Raw genomic sequence first — 15,833 nt, 5'->3', positions numbered from 1 at the left:
GCAGAAACATGTTTTGGTGGCTACTTTCATTTCAATTTCTCTGTGTTTGAAGATCAGTGCAGTTGATGGGAAGGAGACATGGAGAGGAAGCCACTTTAGACTACTGAGATGCAACTGTAATCAGAAGAGTAAATGTGAAAGGGGTCGGTACATGGACTAGCTGTGGACTCCAGAGGAATGAATGAATAGACAGATGAATGGTCTTACCAAAGGAGTGGTTGATGACTTCAAAGAGGGCAAAGTAGCTGGCCATGATGCTGTCCATACCAACCTTCATCACTAAAGCCTGGGGGATGGAGAGAGGGAAAGTACAGTGGCGGCCCATTAGTTATTGATAGTCATGCACCATTCAGTCACATAAGAGCTATGCATGCATTGATATTAATCTAGTTTTATACACTCTGGTCCTATGAGTGCAAACTTTGTCCCAACATTAACCCACCAGATGATTCAACTAACCAGGGTCTTGATTTTTATTTTACCTTTATTTAACTAGGCAAGTCAGTTAAGAACAAATTCTTATTTTCAATGACGGAACAGTGGGTTAACTGCCTGTTCAGAGGCAGAACGACAGATTTGTACCGTGTCAGCTCGGGGGTTTGAACTTGCAACCTTCCGGTTACTAGTCCAACACTAGGCTACCCTGCCGCCCCATGATAATTTCATTAATATCTCCATTATTCGTCTGTCCTTATGTTTAGTGTACTTTTATGTACACTTATTTTAATGTGAGATTTTATTATATTTATCCTGCAGATTTTCTTGTGCATATAAAGTGACTTTGGGTGTCTCGAAAAGCGCTTACAATAAAATGTATTATTAATATAGAAGTTGATTGGTTGAATCAAGGGTGTATTCAGTGGTGTACTGACTGAGCAACCAGGCAAGAAAGATCTTGGTCAGGGAGGTGACCAAGAACCCAATGACCACTGACAGAACTACAGCGTTCATTGGCTGAGATGGGAGAATATGCCAGAAGGACAACAGTCTTTACAGCACTTCACCAATCTGGGCTTTATGGGAGTGGCCAGATGGAAGCCATCCTGAGAAAAAGGCAAATAACAGCACGCCCGTAGTTTGCAAAAAGTGACGTGAAAAACTCCGAACATAAAGGCAAAAGATTAAGTGGTCTGATGAGAAAAACGTAACTCCTCGGCCTGAATGCAAAGCGCTATGTCTGGAGAAAACCAGGCACAGCACATCACCTGTCTAACACCATCCCTACTGTGAAGAATGGTGGTGGTAGCATCATGCTATGGGAATGCTATTCAGCAGCAGGGACTGGGAGACTGGTAAGGATAGAGGAACAATGAATGGAGCCAAATACTGGAAAATCCTTGATGAGAACATGCTTCAGAGTGCACTCCAGACTTGAATCCCATTGAAAATCTGTGGAAGACTGCTGTTCACTGCTGCTCCCCATCTAACGTAACAGAGCTTGAGAAAATCTGTACAAAGCTGATAGACATACCCACGACGACTCAAAGCTGGGATCGTCTCCAATGACACATCTACAAAGTATTGACTCGGGTGTGAATTACGTAAATGAGATATTGCTGTATTTCATTTGGCCCCCAAAAATCGAATGCTTTCACCTTGTCATTATGGACAATTGTGTGTAGATGGGTGAGAAATCGTTTTAATCAATATTGAATTCAAGCTGTAACAAAATGTGTCAAAATAAGTCAAGGGGTATGAACACTTTCTGAAGGCACTGTACTATTCATTACAGTAGCTAGTTAGCTAAACTAGCGAGTGCTTTGTTAACTTTATTAGCACCATCTTTTGAGAGGTGGAAAATGCACACACCATAGCCCAGTCCTATCTGGGGCTGCCAAATCATCTCACTCTCTGCCTTATTCGTGCTTTGTGCTGTCACACTTTAGAGCCCTGCCTCTAAGACTAGAAGTGAGGAACACTGCACTGCTCTATACCTGGTAGACTTTTTAAAAAATCATGTTTTATTAAAGACGTGGATCAGCTTAATATTGCAGAAAGAATGTTGCTTCCATCAAAGTAATTGTCTGCATCATTTCCAGTCCCTATTTTTGGGGGGTATATATATATATATATATATATATATCCATACACACAGCTTTTTTTCCATCTACGTAACATTGCAAAAATCTGAAACTTTGTCCAAAAATGATGCAGAAAGGTTGATCCATGCTTTTGTTGCTTCTAGGTTGGACTACTGCAGTGCTCTACTTTCCAGCTACCAGGATAAAGCACTAAATACATTTCAGTTAGTGCTAAATACGGCTGCTAGAATCCTGACTAGAACCAGAAAATGTGATCATATTACTCCAGTGCTAGCCTCCCTACACTGGCTTCCTGTTAAGGCAAGGGCTGATTTCAAGGTTTTACTGCTAACCTACAAAGCATTACATGGGCTTGCTCCTACCTATCTTTCCGATTTGGTCCTGCCGTACATACCTACACGTACGCTACGGTCACAAGACGCAGGCCTCCTAATTGTCCCTAGAATTTCTAAGCAAACAGCTGGAGGCAGGGCTTTCTCCTATAGAGCTCCATTTTTATGGAATGGTCTGCCTACCCATGTGAGAGACGCAGACTCTGTCTCAACCTTTAAGTCTTTACTGAAGACTCATCTCTTCAGTGGGTCATATGACTGAGTGTAGTCTGGCCCAGGAGTGTGAAGGTGAACGGACAGGCACTGGAGCAAAGAACCGCCCTTGCAGTCTCTGCCTGGCCGGTTCCCCTCTCTCCACTGGGATTCTCTACCTCTAACCCTATTACAGGGGCTGAGTCACTGGCTTACTGGTGCTCTTCCATGCCGTCCCTAGGAAGGGTGTGTCACTTGAGTGGGTTGAGTCACTGATGTGATCTTCCTGTCTGGGTTGGCACCCCCCCTTAGGTTGTGCCGTGGCGGAGATCTTTGTGGGCTATACTCGGCCTCGTCTCAGGATGGTAAGTTGGTGGTTGAAAATATCCCTCTAGTGGTGTGGGGGCTGTGCTTTGGCAAAGTGGGTGGGGTTATATCCTTCCTGTTTGGCCCTGTCCGGGGGTATCATCGGAAGAGGCCACAGTGTCTCCTGACCCCTCCTGTCTCAGCCTCCAGTATTTATGCTGCAGTAGTTTGTGTCGGGGGGCTAGGGTCAGTTTTTTATAGCTGGAGTACTTCTCCTGTCTTATTCGGTGGCCTGTGTGAATTTAAGTATGCTCTCTCCAATTCTCTCTCTCAAAGGAGGACCTGAGCCCTAGGACCATGCCTCAGGACTACCTGGCATGATGACTCCTTGCGGTCCCCAGTCCACCTGGCCGTGCTGCTGCTCCAGTTTCAACTGTTCTGCCTGCGGCTATGGAACCCTGACCTGTTCACTGGATGTGCTACCTGTCCCAGACCTGCTGTTTTCAACTCTCTAGAGACAGCAGGAGCGGTAGAGATACTGTTAATGATTTACTCCTGAGGTGCTGACTAGCTGCACCCTCGACAACTACTGTGATTATTATTATTTGACCATGCTGGTCATTTATGAACATTTGAACATCTTAGCCATGTTCTGTTATAATCTCCACCCGGCACAGCCAGAAGAGGACTGGCCACCCCTCATAGCCTGGTTCCTCTCTAGGTTTCTTCCTAGGTTTGGCCTTTCTAGGGAGTTTTTCCGAGCCACCGTGCTTCTACACCTGCATTGCTTGCTTGTTTGGGGTTTTAGGCTGGGTTTCTGTACAGCACTTTGAGATATCAGCTGATGTAAGAAGGGCTATATAAATACATTTTATACATACACATACGCCTATAGACATACATACTTTATAAAGAATTAAACCTTTATTATTCCCCGCAAACCCTATCACCGATCCCCCAAATGGAGTAAACTATTAAACACTTCGGCTTTTACCTTCAATTTATACATCGTATACACATTTTACAGACAGTCAATTATACAATAGGTATTTTTTGTTATACCTGGTAGACTTGGTCAGTCGTGCTGTTCTTGCGCACCCTGACCGAGATGGTGGTCTTGTCTGGCAGGGCTATCCGCAACTCCACGTCTGACACTCCATTGTAATTCTGACAAACAGAGATAGAAAGGGTGAGAATCAGTGTGTGTGTGTGTGTGTCACACACAGCTACGGAACCTGCCTGCACAAACGTACCTCATCTGATTCAGACAGGAATTCCTGCATGATGTCACTCTCCCCAATCACCCGCACAGAACAAACTACAGAAGAAGAGAGCAAAATGTCATCTTAACATATTGCACTTTGAACATACACATACAGTTGAAGTCGAAAGTTTACATACACCGTAGCCAAATACATTTAAACTCAGTTTCACAGTTCCTGACATTTAATCCTAGTAAAAAGTTCCTGTCTTAGGTCAGTTAGGATCACCACTTTATTTTAAGAATGTGAAATGTCAGAAAAATAGTAGAGAGAATGATTTCTTTCAGCTTGTATTTCTTTCATCACATTCCCAGTGGGTCAGAAGTTTACATACACTCAATTAGTATTTCGTAGCCATGTCTTAAAATAGTTTAACTTGGGTCAAACATTTTGGGTAGCCTTCTCACAATAAGTTGGGTGAATTTTGGCCCATTCCTCCTGACAAGAGCTGGTTCAGTTCTGCCCACAAATGTTCTATAGGATTGAGGTCAGGGCTTTGAGATGGCCACTCCAATACCTTGACTTAGTTGTCCTTAAGCCATTTTGCCACAACTTTGGAAGTATGCTTGGAGTCATTGTCCATTTGGAAGACCCATTTGCGACCAAGCTTTAACTTCCTGACTGATGTCTTGAGATGTTGGTTCAATTTATCCACATAATTTCCCCTTCTCATGATGTCATCTATTTTGTGAAGTGCACCAGTCCCTCCTGCAGCAAAGTCCCCCCCACAGCATGATGCTGCCACCCGTGATTCACATTTGGATGTTGTTCCTCGGCTTGCAAGCCTCTCCCTTTTTCCTCCAAACATAACAATGGTCATTATGACCAAACAGTTCTATTTTTGTTTCATCAGACCAGAGGACATTTCTCCAAAAAGTATGATCTTTGTCCCCATTGGCAGTTGCAAACCGTAGTCTGGCTTTTTTATGGTGGTTTTGGAGCAGTGGCTTCTTCCTTGCGGAGCGGCCTTTCAGGATATGTCGATATAGGAATCGTTTTACTGTAGATATACATAGTTTTGTAGCCTCCAGCATCTTCACAAGGTCCTTTGCTGTTGTTCTGGGATTGATTTTCACTTTTCACACCAAAGTACATTCATCTCTAGGAGACAGAACACGTCTCTTTCCTGAGTGGTATGACGGCTGTGTGGTCCCATGGTGTTTAAACTCGCATACTATTGTCAAAAATTAAATCAAATCAAATGTTATTTCTCATGGTTAGCAGATGTTAATACGAGTGTAGCGAAATGCTTGTGCTTCTAGTTCCGACAATGCAGTAATAACCAACGAGTAATCTAACTAACAATTCCAAAACTACTACCTCATACACACAAGTGTAAAGGGATAAAGAATATGTACATAAAGATATATGAATGAGTGATGGTACAGAGCGGCATAGGCAAGATGCAGTAGATGGTATCAGTAGATGGATATATGTAAACAAAGTGGCATAGTTTAAAGTGGCTAGTGATATGTATTACATAAAGATGCAGTAGATGATATAGAGTACAGTATATACGTATACATATGAGATAAATAATGTAGGGTATGTAAACATTATTTTAAGTAGCATTGTTTAAAGTGGCTAGTGATATATTTTACATCAATTCCCATTATTAAAGTGGCTGGAGTTGAGTCAGTGCGTTGGCAGCAGCCACTCAATGTTAGTGGTGGCTGTTTAACAGTCTGATGGCCTTGAGATAGAAGCTGTTTTTCAGTCTCTCGGTCCCTGCTTCGATGCACCTGTACTGACCTCGCCTTCTGGATGATAGCGGGGTGAACAGGCAGTGGCTCGGGTGGTTGTTGTCCTTGATGATCTTTATGGCCTTCCTGTGACATCGGGTGGTGTAGGTGTCCTGGAGGGCAGGTAGTTTGCCCCCGGGTGATGCGTTGTGCAGACCTCACTACCCTCTGGAGAGCCTTACGGTTGTGTGCGGAGCAGTTGCCGTACCAGGCGGTGATACAGCCCGACAGGATGCTCTCGATTGTGCATCTGTAGAAGTTTGTGAGTGCTTTTGGTGACAAGCCGAATTTCTTCAGCCTCCTGAGGTTGAAGAGGCGCTGCTGCGCCTTCTTCACGATGCTATCTGTGTGGGTGGACCAATTCAGTTTGTCTGTGATGTATACGCCGAGGAACTTAAAACTTACTACCCTCTCCACTACTGTTCCATCGATGTGGATAGGGGTGTTCCCTCTGCTGTTTCCTGAAGTCCACAATCATCTCCTTAGTTTTGTTGACGTTGAGTGTGAGGTTATTTTCCTGACACCACACTCCGAGGGCCCTCACCTCCTCCCCGTCTCGTCGTTGTTGGTAATCAAGCCTACCACTGTTGTGTCGTCCGCAAACATGATGATTGAGTTGGAGGCGTGCGTGGCCACGCAGTCGTGGATGAACAGGGAGTACAGGAGAGGGCTCAGAACGCACCCTTGTGGGGCCCCAGTGTTGAGGATCAGCGGGGTGGAGATGTTGTTGCCTACCCTCACCACCTGGGGGCGGCCCGTCAGGAAGTCCAGTACCCAGTTGCACAGGGCGGGGTCGAGACCCAGGGTCTCGAGCTTGATGACGAGCTTGGAGGGCACTATGGTGTTAAATGCCGAGCTGTAGTCGATGAACAGCATTCTCACATAGGTATTCCTCTTGTCCAGATGGGTTAGGGCAGTGTGGTTGAGATTGCATCGTCTGTGGACCTATTTGGGCGGTAAGCAAATTGGAGTGGGTCTAGGGTGTCAGGTAGGGTGGAGGTGATATGGTCCTTGACTAGTCTCTCAAAGCACTTCATGGGTCCTCAGATCCTCAAAAGGTTATACAGGTGCACCATCGAGAGCATCCTGGTTGCATCACCGCCTGGTACAGCAACTGCACGGCCTCCGACTGCAAGGCACTACAGAGGGTATTTTGTCCGGCCCAGTACATCACCGGGGCCAAGCTTCCTGCCATCCAGGAACCTTTATGCCAGGCGGTGTCAGAGGAAGGACCAAAAAATTGCCAAGGACTCCAGCCACCCTATCCCTAGACCGTTCCGCTCTACTACCGCACAGCACCGGAGCACCAAGTCTAGGTCAAAAAGGCTTCTTAACAGCGTCTACCCCCAAGCCATAAGTTAATCAAATTGCTACCCGGACTACTTGCATTGTCCCCACCCCACATTGTCATGCTGCTGCTACTCTGTTTATTAGTCATGCATTGTAACTTTACCTTTTTCTACATGTACACTACCGTTCAAAAGTTTGGGGTCACTTAGAAATGTCCTTGTTTTTGAAAGAAAAGCACATTGTGTCCATTAAAATATCAAATTAATCAGAAATACAGTGTAGACATTGTTAACGTTATAAATGACTATTGTAGCTGGAAACGGCTGGTTTTTAATGGAATATCTGCATTAAAATCACTCCTGTGTTCCAATGGCACGTTGTGTTTAGATGCAAGTGGCTGTTCCACTGGATGTCATAAGGTGTATGCACCAATTTGTAAGTCGCTCTGGATAAGAGCGTCTGCTAAATGACTTAAATGTAAATGTAAATGTGTTAGCTAATCCAAGTTTATAATTCTAAAAGGCTAATTGATCATTAGAAAACCCTTTTGCAAATTCGGTTAGCACAGCTGAAAACTGTTGTACTGATTAAAACCTCTTGAAGCAATCAGGCACTATTTTTATGTTTGGAAAAATAACGTTCCCAAAGTAAAAGGCCTATTTCTCAGGACCAGATGCTAGAATATGCATATAATTGACAGATTATGATAGAAAACACTCTTAAGTTTCCAAAACTGTAAAAATATTGTCTGTGAGTAGAACAGAACTGATATTGCAGGCGAAAGCCTGAGAAAAATCCAATCAGGAAGTGATTCTTATTTTGAAATCCCTGTGTTCCTATGCATCCCTATTGCCCATTGAAAGGGATATCAACCAGATTCCTTTTTCTATGGCTTCCCTACGGTGTCAACAGCCTTTAGACATAGTTTCAGGCTTTTATTTTGAAGAATGAGCATGAACGACCATATTGCGTAAGTGGACAGGTGGGGGCTCTCAGAGTGATTTGTGCGTAAAAGAGAGAGGCGGCCATTGTTACTCCTGGTCCTAGTGAAAATCCAACTGTCCCGGTTGATATATTATCGAATAGATATTTGAAAAACACCATGAGGATTGATTATAAAAAAACGTTTGACATTTTTCTGTGGACATTATGGATATCATTTGGAATTTTTGTCTGCGTTGTCGTGACCGCTCTGTCCGGTGGATTCCTGGGCATAACGCACCAAACTAACGGAGGTATTTGGATATAAAAAATATCTTTATGGAACAAAAGGAACATTTGTTGTCTAACTGGGAGTCTCGTGAGTGTAAAGCATAATTTAAAATCTGAGACAAATTAAAAGGCTAAACTGTGTTTTCCTATATTGCACTTGTGATTTCATGAATATTTTCTAGTAATATTATTTGACTGTGGCGCTATGCTATTCAGCGTTGTTGATGATAATTCTCCGGGATCCGGGATGGGTGGTTCTAAGAGGTTTTAAAGAAGCAATAAAACTGGCTTTCTTTAGACTAGTTGAGTAACTGGGTCATCAGCATTTGTGGATTCGATTACAGGCTCAAAATGGCCAGAAACAAATAACTTTCTTCTGAAACTAATCAGTCTATTCTAGTTCTGAGAAATGAAGGCTATTCCATGTGAGAAATTGCCAAGAAACTGAAAATCTTGTACAATGCTGTGTACTAGTCCCTTCACAGAACAGTGCAAACTGGCTCTAACTAGAATAGAAATAGGAGTGGGAGGCCCCGCTGCAAGAGGACAAGTACATTCGAGTGTCTAGTTTGTGAAACAGACACCTCACAAGTCCTCAACTGGCAGCTGCATTAAATAGTACCCGCAAAACACCAGTCTCAACGTCAACAGTGAAGAGGCGACTCCGGGATGCTGGCCTTCTGTTCTGAGGGCAAAATTGGGGGGTGCATGCAACTCAATATTAGGAAGGTGTTCTTAATGTTTGGATTTCTCAGTATATATCTGAAATATACGTCTGCGTAATATGATGCCTTTGGTGCTGGATCTATAGGCACTAATCGCAAGTCAGCGTTACACATTATTGAATGGAATTAAGTTGCCATCCTGAACCTAGAGTGTTTTCCTTATACACCTCTCCTCAATTCTCTACAATACCTCCTTCACTACCTTTGCTCCCTTATTCTCCTCGAACACCTCACCTCTTTCCAGATACTCCTCCAGGCCCCTGCGGCGTGCGTCCAGCTGCTGCTCAGACAGAGAGAAGGGCCACTTCCCGGGTATCTTGGGGAAGATGTAGCTGGCAAACTCCCTCTTCAGGTTCTGGTTCAGGATAGCAAACTCTCGGTAACGCTTGGAGCACAGCTGCCTGCCCGACATGTACACGTTGTACACCTGTAGGGGACAGACCGAGGTGAGCGGGAAGGCATCATACGACAGAGCACTGGGGAAATTATGCACCGTATTCACTTGTAAAAGATATGACATGTACACAGGAATATTAAGTGCGACCATTTTGGTTACATATGCTCCTACATTTTTTGCCGAAGCGACATGAGTGTTCGAATACTCATACTAACCTTACTAATCATACTATTTGTGTTGTAAATTGAGTATATATATATATATATATATATATTATGCTTATTTGTCATAGTATGGATATAGTTAGTATACCAAAAGTTCCCTGATGTCGTACTACATTCGTCAAAATATGAAGTATTCAAGCAGCATTATTTTCATGCCTTTAAAGCCAATAATGCCATTCTTCAAAAAGTGGGCGTGGCTTCACATCGTTTTCAGATTGTAATAAAAATCCAACGAGAGGATACAAATTAGAGGTCGGCCGATTATGATTTTTCAACGACCGATACCGATTATTGGAGGATCAAAAAAAGCCGACCGATTGAATCAGACAATTTAAAAAAAAAATGTATTTGTAGTAATGACAATTACAACAATACTGAATGAACACTTATTTTAACTTAATATAATACATCAATAAAAATCCATTTAGCCTCAAATAAATGTGGTTTAAATAATGCAAAAACAAAGTGTTGGAGAAGAAAGTCAAAGTGCAATATGTGCCATGTAAAAAAGCTAACGTTTGTTTAAGTTCCTTGCTCAGAACATGAGAATATGAAAGCTGGTGGTTCCTTTTAACATGAGACTTCAATATTCCAATGTAAGAGGTTTTAGGTTGAAGTTATAATATTTATAGGACTATTTCTCTATACCATTTGTATTTCATATACCTTTGACTCTTGGATGTTCTTATAGGCACTTTAGTATTGCCAGTCCTCGAAGCAGATTTACCCATGCAGAGCAAGAGAAACAACTACTCCAAGTCTCAGAGTGAGTGATGTTTGAAACGCTATTTGCGATCACCTCACTAACTAGCTAGCTAGCAATTTCACATCGGTTACACCAGCCTAATCTCGAGAGTTGATAGGCTTGAAGTCATAAACAGCGCAATGCTTGAAGCACAACGAAGAGCTGCTGGAAAAACGCACAAAAGTGCTGTTTAAATGAATGCTTACGAGCCTGCTGGTGCCTATCATCGCTCAGTCAGACTGCTCTATCAAATATCAAATCATAGGCTTAATTATAACATAATAACACACAGAAATACGAGCCTTTGGTCATTAACTTCTTGGTGACAGGGGGGCAGTATTGAGTAGCTTGGATGAATAAGCTTCCAAGAGAAAATTGCCTGCTACTCTGTCCCAGATGCTAATATATGCATAGTATTAGTAGTATTGGATAGAAAACACTGAAGTTTCTACAACTGTTTGAATGATGTCTGATAGTGTAACAGAACTCATATGGCAGGTGAAAACCTGAGAAAAATCCAACCAGAAAGTGGGAAATCTGAGGCTTGTAGTTTAACCTCTTGCTCCTTCCTACCTGACACGCAGGCGTCCCATCTAGACATCTGGAAATGCAAATGCGCTACGCTAAATGCTAATAGTACTAGTTAAAACTCAAACGTTGATTAAAATACACATGCAGGGTATTGAATTAAAGCTACACTCGTTGTGAATCCAGGCAACAAGTCAGATTTTTAAAATGCTTTTCGGCGAAAGCATGAGAAGCTATTATCTGATAGCATGTAACACCCCAAAAGACCCGCAGGGGACGTAAACAAAATAATTAGCATAGTCGTCGCTACACAAACCGCACAAATAAAATATAAAACATTCATTACCTTTGACCATCTTCTTTGTTGGCACTCCTAGATGTCCCATAATCACTATTGGGTCTTTTTTTTTTATTAAATCGGTCCATATATAGCCTAGATATCGATCTATGAAGACTGTGTGATAAACGAAAAGAAATAGCGTCTTATAACGTAACGTCATTTTTTCAAATTAAAAAAGTCGACGATAAACTTTCACAAAAAACTTCTAAATACTTTTGTAATGCAACTTTAGGTATTAGTACACGTTAATAAGCGACCAAATTGATCACGAGGCGATGTATATTCTTTACCTGTCCGTCTGGAAATAATGTCCGGGTAAATCTCAACCAAAATATCCGGTCGGAGACCGGAAGAACAGTGCTGCCTTGCGTCTGTTTGACCAAGAAACAAATAGTAGGCAAATGACAAGACTCTAGACATTGTGTGGAAGCTGTAGGTATTGCAACCTCAGCCCCATTAAATGTGGTTCACTTTTATCAATCGGTTCAAGTCGCGCATGGATATATTTTTCAATTTTCAGTGATCAGATTTTCCTGCACTTTTCGATGAAACGCATGTTCTGTTATAGTCACAGCCGTGATTTAACCAGTTTTATAAACGTCTGAGTGTTTTCTATCCACACATACTAATCATATGCATATACTATATTCCTAGCATGAGCAGCAGGGCGCTGAAATGTTGCGCGATTTTTAACAGAATGTTCGAAAAAGTAGGGGGTAGGAGTAACAGGTTAACTCAGCCCCTATTGTAGTATGCATTGGTTATGTTGCACTTCCTAAGGCTTCCACTAGATGTCAACAGTCTTTAGAACATTGTTTCATGCTTCTACTGTGAAGTGGGTCCAAATGAGAGAGGAATGAGTCGGGTGTCTGGCAGAGTGCCACAGGCTCTGAGGCGCGGTATTGAGAGAGTTCGCTCTCGTTCCATTGCTTTTCTACAGACTTAGGAATTGTCCGGTTGGAACATTATTTAAGATTGATGATAAAAACATCCTAAAGATTGATTCTATACTTAGTTTGACAAGTTTCTAAGGGCTGTAACGGAACTTTTTGAACTTCTCGTCCGACTTTCGGCTGGACCTGAATGCGCTTTTGGATATGTTTAACAAACGCCCTAACAAAAGAAGCTATTTGGACATAAATGATGGACATTAACGAACAAAACAAACATTTATTGTGGAACTGCGATTCCTGGGAGTGCATTCTGATAAAGATCATCAAAGGTAAGTGAATATTTATAATGCTATTTATGACTAATGTTGACTACCCAATATCTTTTTGGCTGCTTTGTTGTCTGAACGCTGTACTCAGATTATTGCATGGTTTGCTTTTTCAGTAAAATAATTTTTACATCTGACACAGCGGTTGCATTAAGGAGAAGTATATCTCTAATTCCATGTATAACACGTGTATTTTCATCAACATTTATTATGAGTATTTCTGTAAATAGAGTATGTGGCTCTCTGCACAAGTTTTAGAACTACTGAACGTAACACGCAAATGTAAAATGAGATTTTTTGATATAAATATGCACTTTATCGATCAAAACATACATGTATTGTGTAACATGAAGTCTTTATGAGTGTCATCTGATGAAGATGATCAAAGGTTAGTCATTAATTTGATCTCTCTTTGGCTGGAAAATGGCTGTGTTTTTCTGTGAGTTGGTGGTGACCTAACATAATCGTTTGTGGTGCTTTCCCTGTAAAGCATTGAAATCAGACACTGGCTGGATTAACGAGAATGTGATCTTTAAAATGGTGTAAAATACTTGTATGCTTGAGGAATTTTAATTATGAGATTTGTTTTGAATTTGGCGCCCTGCACTTTCACTTGCTGTTGGCGAGGTGTGACGCTACCGTCCCACATATCCCAGAGAGGTTAATATGGTCGAATCTGGAAACTATCATTTCGAAAACAAAACGTTTATTAATTCAGTGAAATACGGAACTGTTCGGTATTTTATCTAACAGGTGGCATCCATAAGTCTAAATATTGCTGTTACATTGCACAGCCTTCAATGTTATGTCATAATTGCGTAAAATTCTGGCAAAAAAGTTTGCATGAGCCAGGCGGTCCAAATTGTTGCGTGTACCCTGACTCTGCGTGCAATGAACGCAAGAAGTGACAATTTCACCTGGTTAATATTGCCTGCTAACCTAGAGTTCTTTTAGCTAAATATGCAGGTTTAAAAATATATACTTATGTGTGTTGATTTTAAGAAAGGCATTGGTGTTTATGGTTAGGTAAAGTCGTGCAACGATTGTTTTTTTTCTCGCAAATGAGCTTATGTTAAATCATCCCCATGCTTTGCATTGATTATATGCAACGCAGGACACGCTAGATAACGGGCCGCCCCCCTGGTGGTGAAGGTAGGCAACATTACCTCCTCCACACTGATTCTCAACACGGAGTCCCACAAGGGTGCGTCCACGGTCCCCTCCTGTACACCCACGACTGCGTGGCCTCACACTTCCAACGCTATCATCAAGTTCATCAGACGACGCAAAAGTAGTAGGCCTGATTACAAACAACGATGAGACTGACTATAGGGAGGAGGTAGGCACTGACGGCGGTGGCAGGTAAACAACCTCTCCCTCAACAAAACAAAGGAGCCGATTGTAGACTTCAGGAGGAACCAGGCTGGGCACACCCCATCCTCATCAATGGGGCCGACGTGGAGGCGGTCCAAAACTTCAAGTTCCTTGGCGTGCACATCTCCGAGAAGCTGAATTGGTCAAACCACACGGACACCGTGGTGAAGAAAGCACGTCAGCGATTCTTCAACCTCAGAGTTCTACAGGAGCACTATAGAGACCATACTGTCAGGCTGCATCACTGTCCAGCCCATCAGGACACCTAGAACACCAAATGTCGAAGGTAGGCCAAGAAGATTAAAAAACTAAAAATCAGGGACTCCAGCCACCCGAGCCATGGCCTGTTCGCCCATCTTCCTTCATCACTCAGACGTGGGCAGTACAGGAGCATGCTGGCTGCTACAAGCAAAAACTAAAGCAGGAAGTACAAGTGACTCACTCAATACGGAAGTGGTCTAATGACACGGATGCTACACTTCAGGACTGTTTTGCTAGCACAGACTGGCATATGTCCCGGGATTCATCCAATGGCATTGAGGAGTACAACACCTCAGTCATCGACTTCATCAATAAGTGCATCGATGACGTCGTCCCCACAGTGACCGTACACACATATCCCAACCAGAATCCACGGATTACAGGCAACATCCGCATCGAACTAAAGGCTAGAGCTGCCCCTTTCAAGGAGTGGGAGACTAATCCGGACGCTTAAAAGAAATCCCGCTATGCCCTCAGTCAAACCACCAAACAAGCAAAGCGTCAATACTGAATTAAGATTGAATCGTCTGATGTGGCTGGGCTTGAAAACTGTTACGGACTACAAAGGGAAACCCAGTGACATGAGCCTACCAGATGAGTTAAATGCCTTTTATGCTCGTATCGAGGCAAGCAACACTGAAGCATGCACGTGAGCACCAGATGTTCTGGAGCACTGTGATAACGCTCTCGGTAGCCGATGTGAACAAAACCTTTAAACGGGTCAACATTAACAAAGCTGCTGGCCAGACGGACTACCAGGACGTGTAATCAAAGCATGCACGGACCAACTGTCGTGTCTTCACTGACATTTTCAACCTCTCCCTGACCGAGTCTGTAATACCTACATGTTTCAAGCAGACCACCATAGTCCCTGTGCCCAAGGAAGCAAAGGTAACCTGCCTAAATGATTACCACCCCGTGGCACTCACGTCAGTAACCATGAAGTGCTTTGAAAGGCTGGTCATAGCTCTCATCAACAGCATCCTCCCAGACTCCCTTGACCCTGTCCAATTCGCATACCGTCCCAAAAGATCCACAGATGAGGAAATCTCCATTGCACTCAACACTGCCTTTTTCCACCTGGACAAAAGGAACACCTATGTGAGAATGATGAATGCTGAGCTGTAGTCAATGAACAACACCATAGTGCCCACGAAGCTCATCACTAAGCTAAGGATCCTGGGACTAAACACCTCCCTCTGCAACTGGAACCTGGACTTCCTGACGGGCCGCCCCCAGGTAGTAAGAGTAGAAAATAACACTTCTGTCAAGCTGATCCATAACACTAAGGGGTGTGTACTTAGTCCCCTCCTGTACTCCCTGTTCACCTACAACTGCGTGGCCAAACACGACTACAACACCATCATTATGTTTGCTGACGACACAACAGTGGTAGGCCTGATCACGACAACGATGAGATGGCCTATCGGGAGGAGGTCAGAACTGGCAGTGTGGTGCCAGGATAACAACCTCTCCCTCAATGTGAGCAAGACAAAGGAGCTGACTGTGGACTACAGGAAAAGGCAGGCCGAACAGGCTCCCATTATCATCGACAGGGCTGTAGTGGAGTGGGTCGAGTTTCCTTGGTATCCACATCACCAACAAACTATAATAGCCCAAACATACCAAGACAGTCGTGAAG

The 15,833-nt window shown here is 43.1% G+C and overlaps 1 protein-coding gene across 2 annotated transcripts in view; it reads right to left on the bottom strand.

The window, feature by feature from the left end:
* LOC118399111 (sorting nexin-27-like) overlaps positions 1-15,833 on the bottom strand; it is a 42,235-nt gene that overhangs the window by 13,816 nt on the left and 12,586 nt on the right. For both annotated transcript variants that reach the window (XM_035794914.2, XM_035794913.2), the window contains exons 3-6: positions 9,338-9,530; positions 4,126-4,190; positions 3,935-4,039; positions 208-286 (exon numbers count right to left, since the gene is read on the bottom strand). In XM_035794914.2, coding sequence (XP_035650807.1) covers positions 208-286; positions 3,935-4,039; positions 4,126-4,190; positions 9,338-9,530 — 442 coding nt within the window. The remainder of the gene's footprint in view (positions 1-207; positions 287-3,934; positions 4,040-4,125; positions 4,191-9,337; positions 9,531-15,833) is intronic.

The sequence above is a fragment of the Oncorhynchus keta genome, chromosome 20, assembly GCF_023373465.1.
Source record: "Oncorhynchus keta strain PuntledgeMale-10-30-2019 chromosome 20, Oket_V2, whole genome shotgun sequence".
Classification (NCBI taxonomy): domain Eukaryota; kingdom Metazoa; phylum Chordata; class Actinopteri; order Salmoniformes; family Salmonidae; genus Oncorhynchus; species Oncorhynchus keta.
This window is presented reverse-complemented; position numbering and strand designations above follow the sequence as displayed.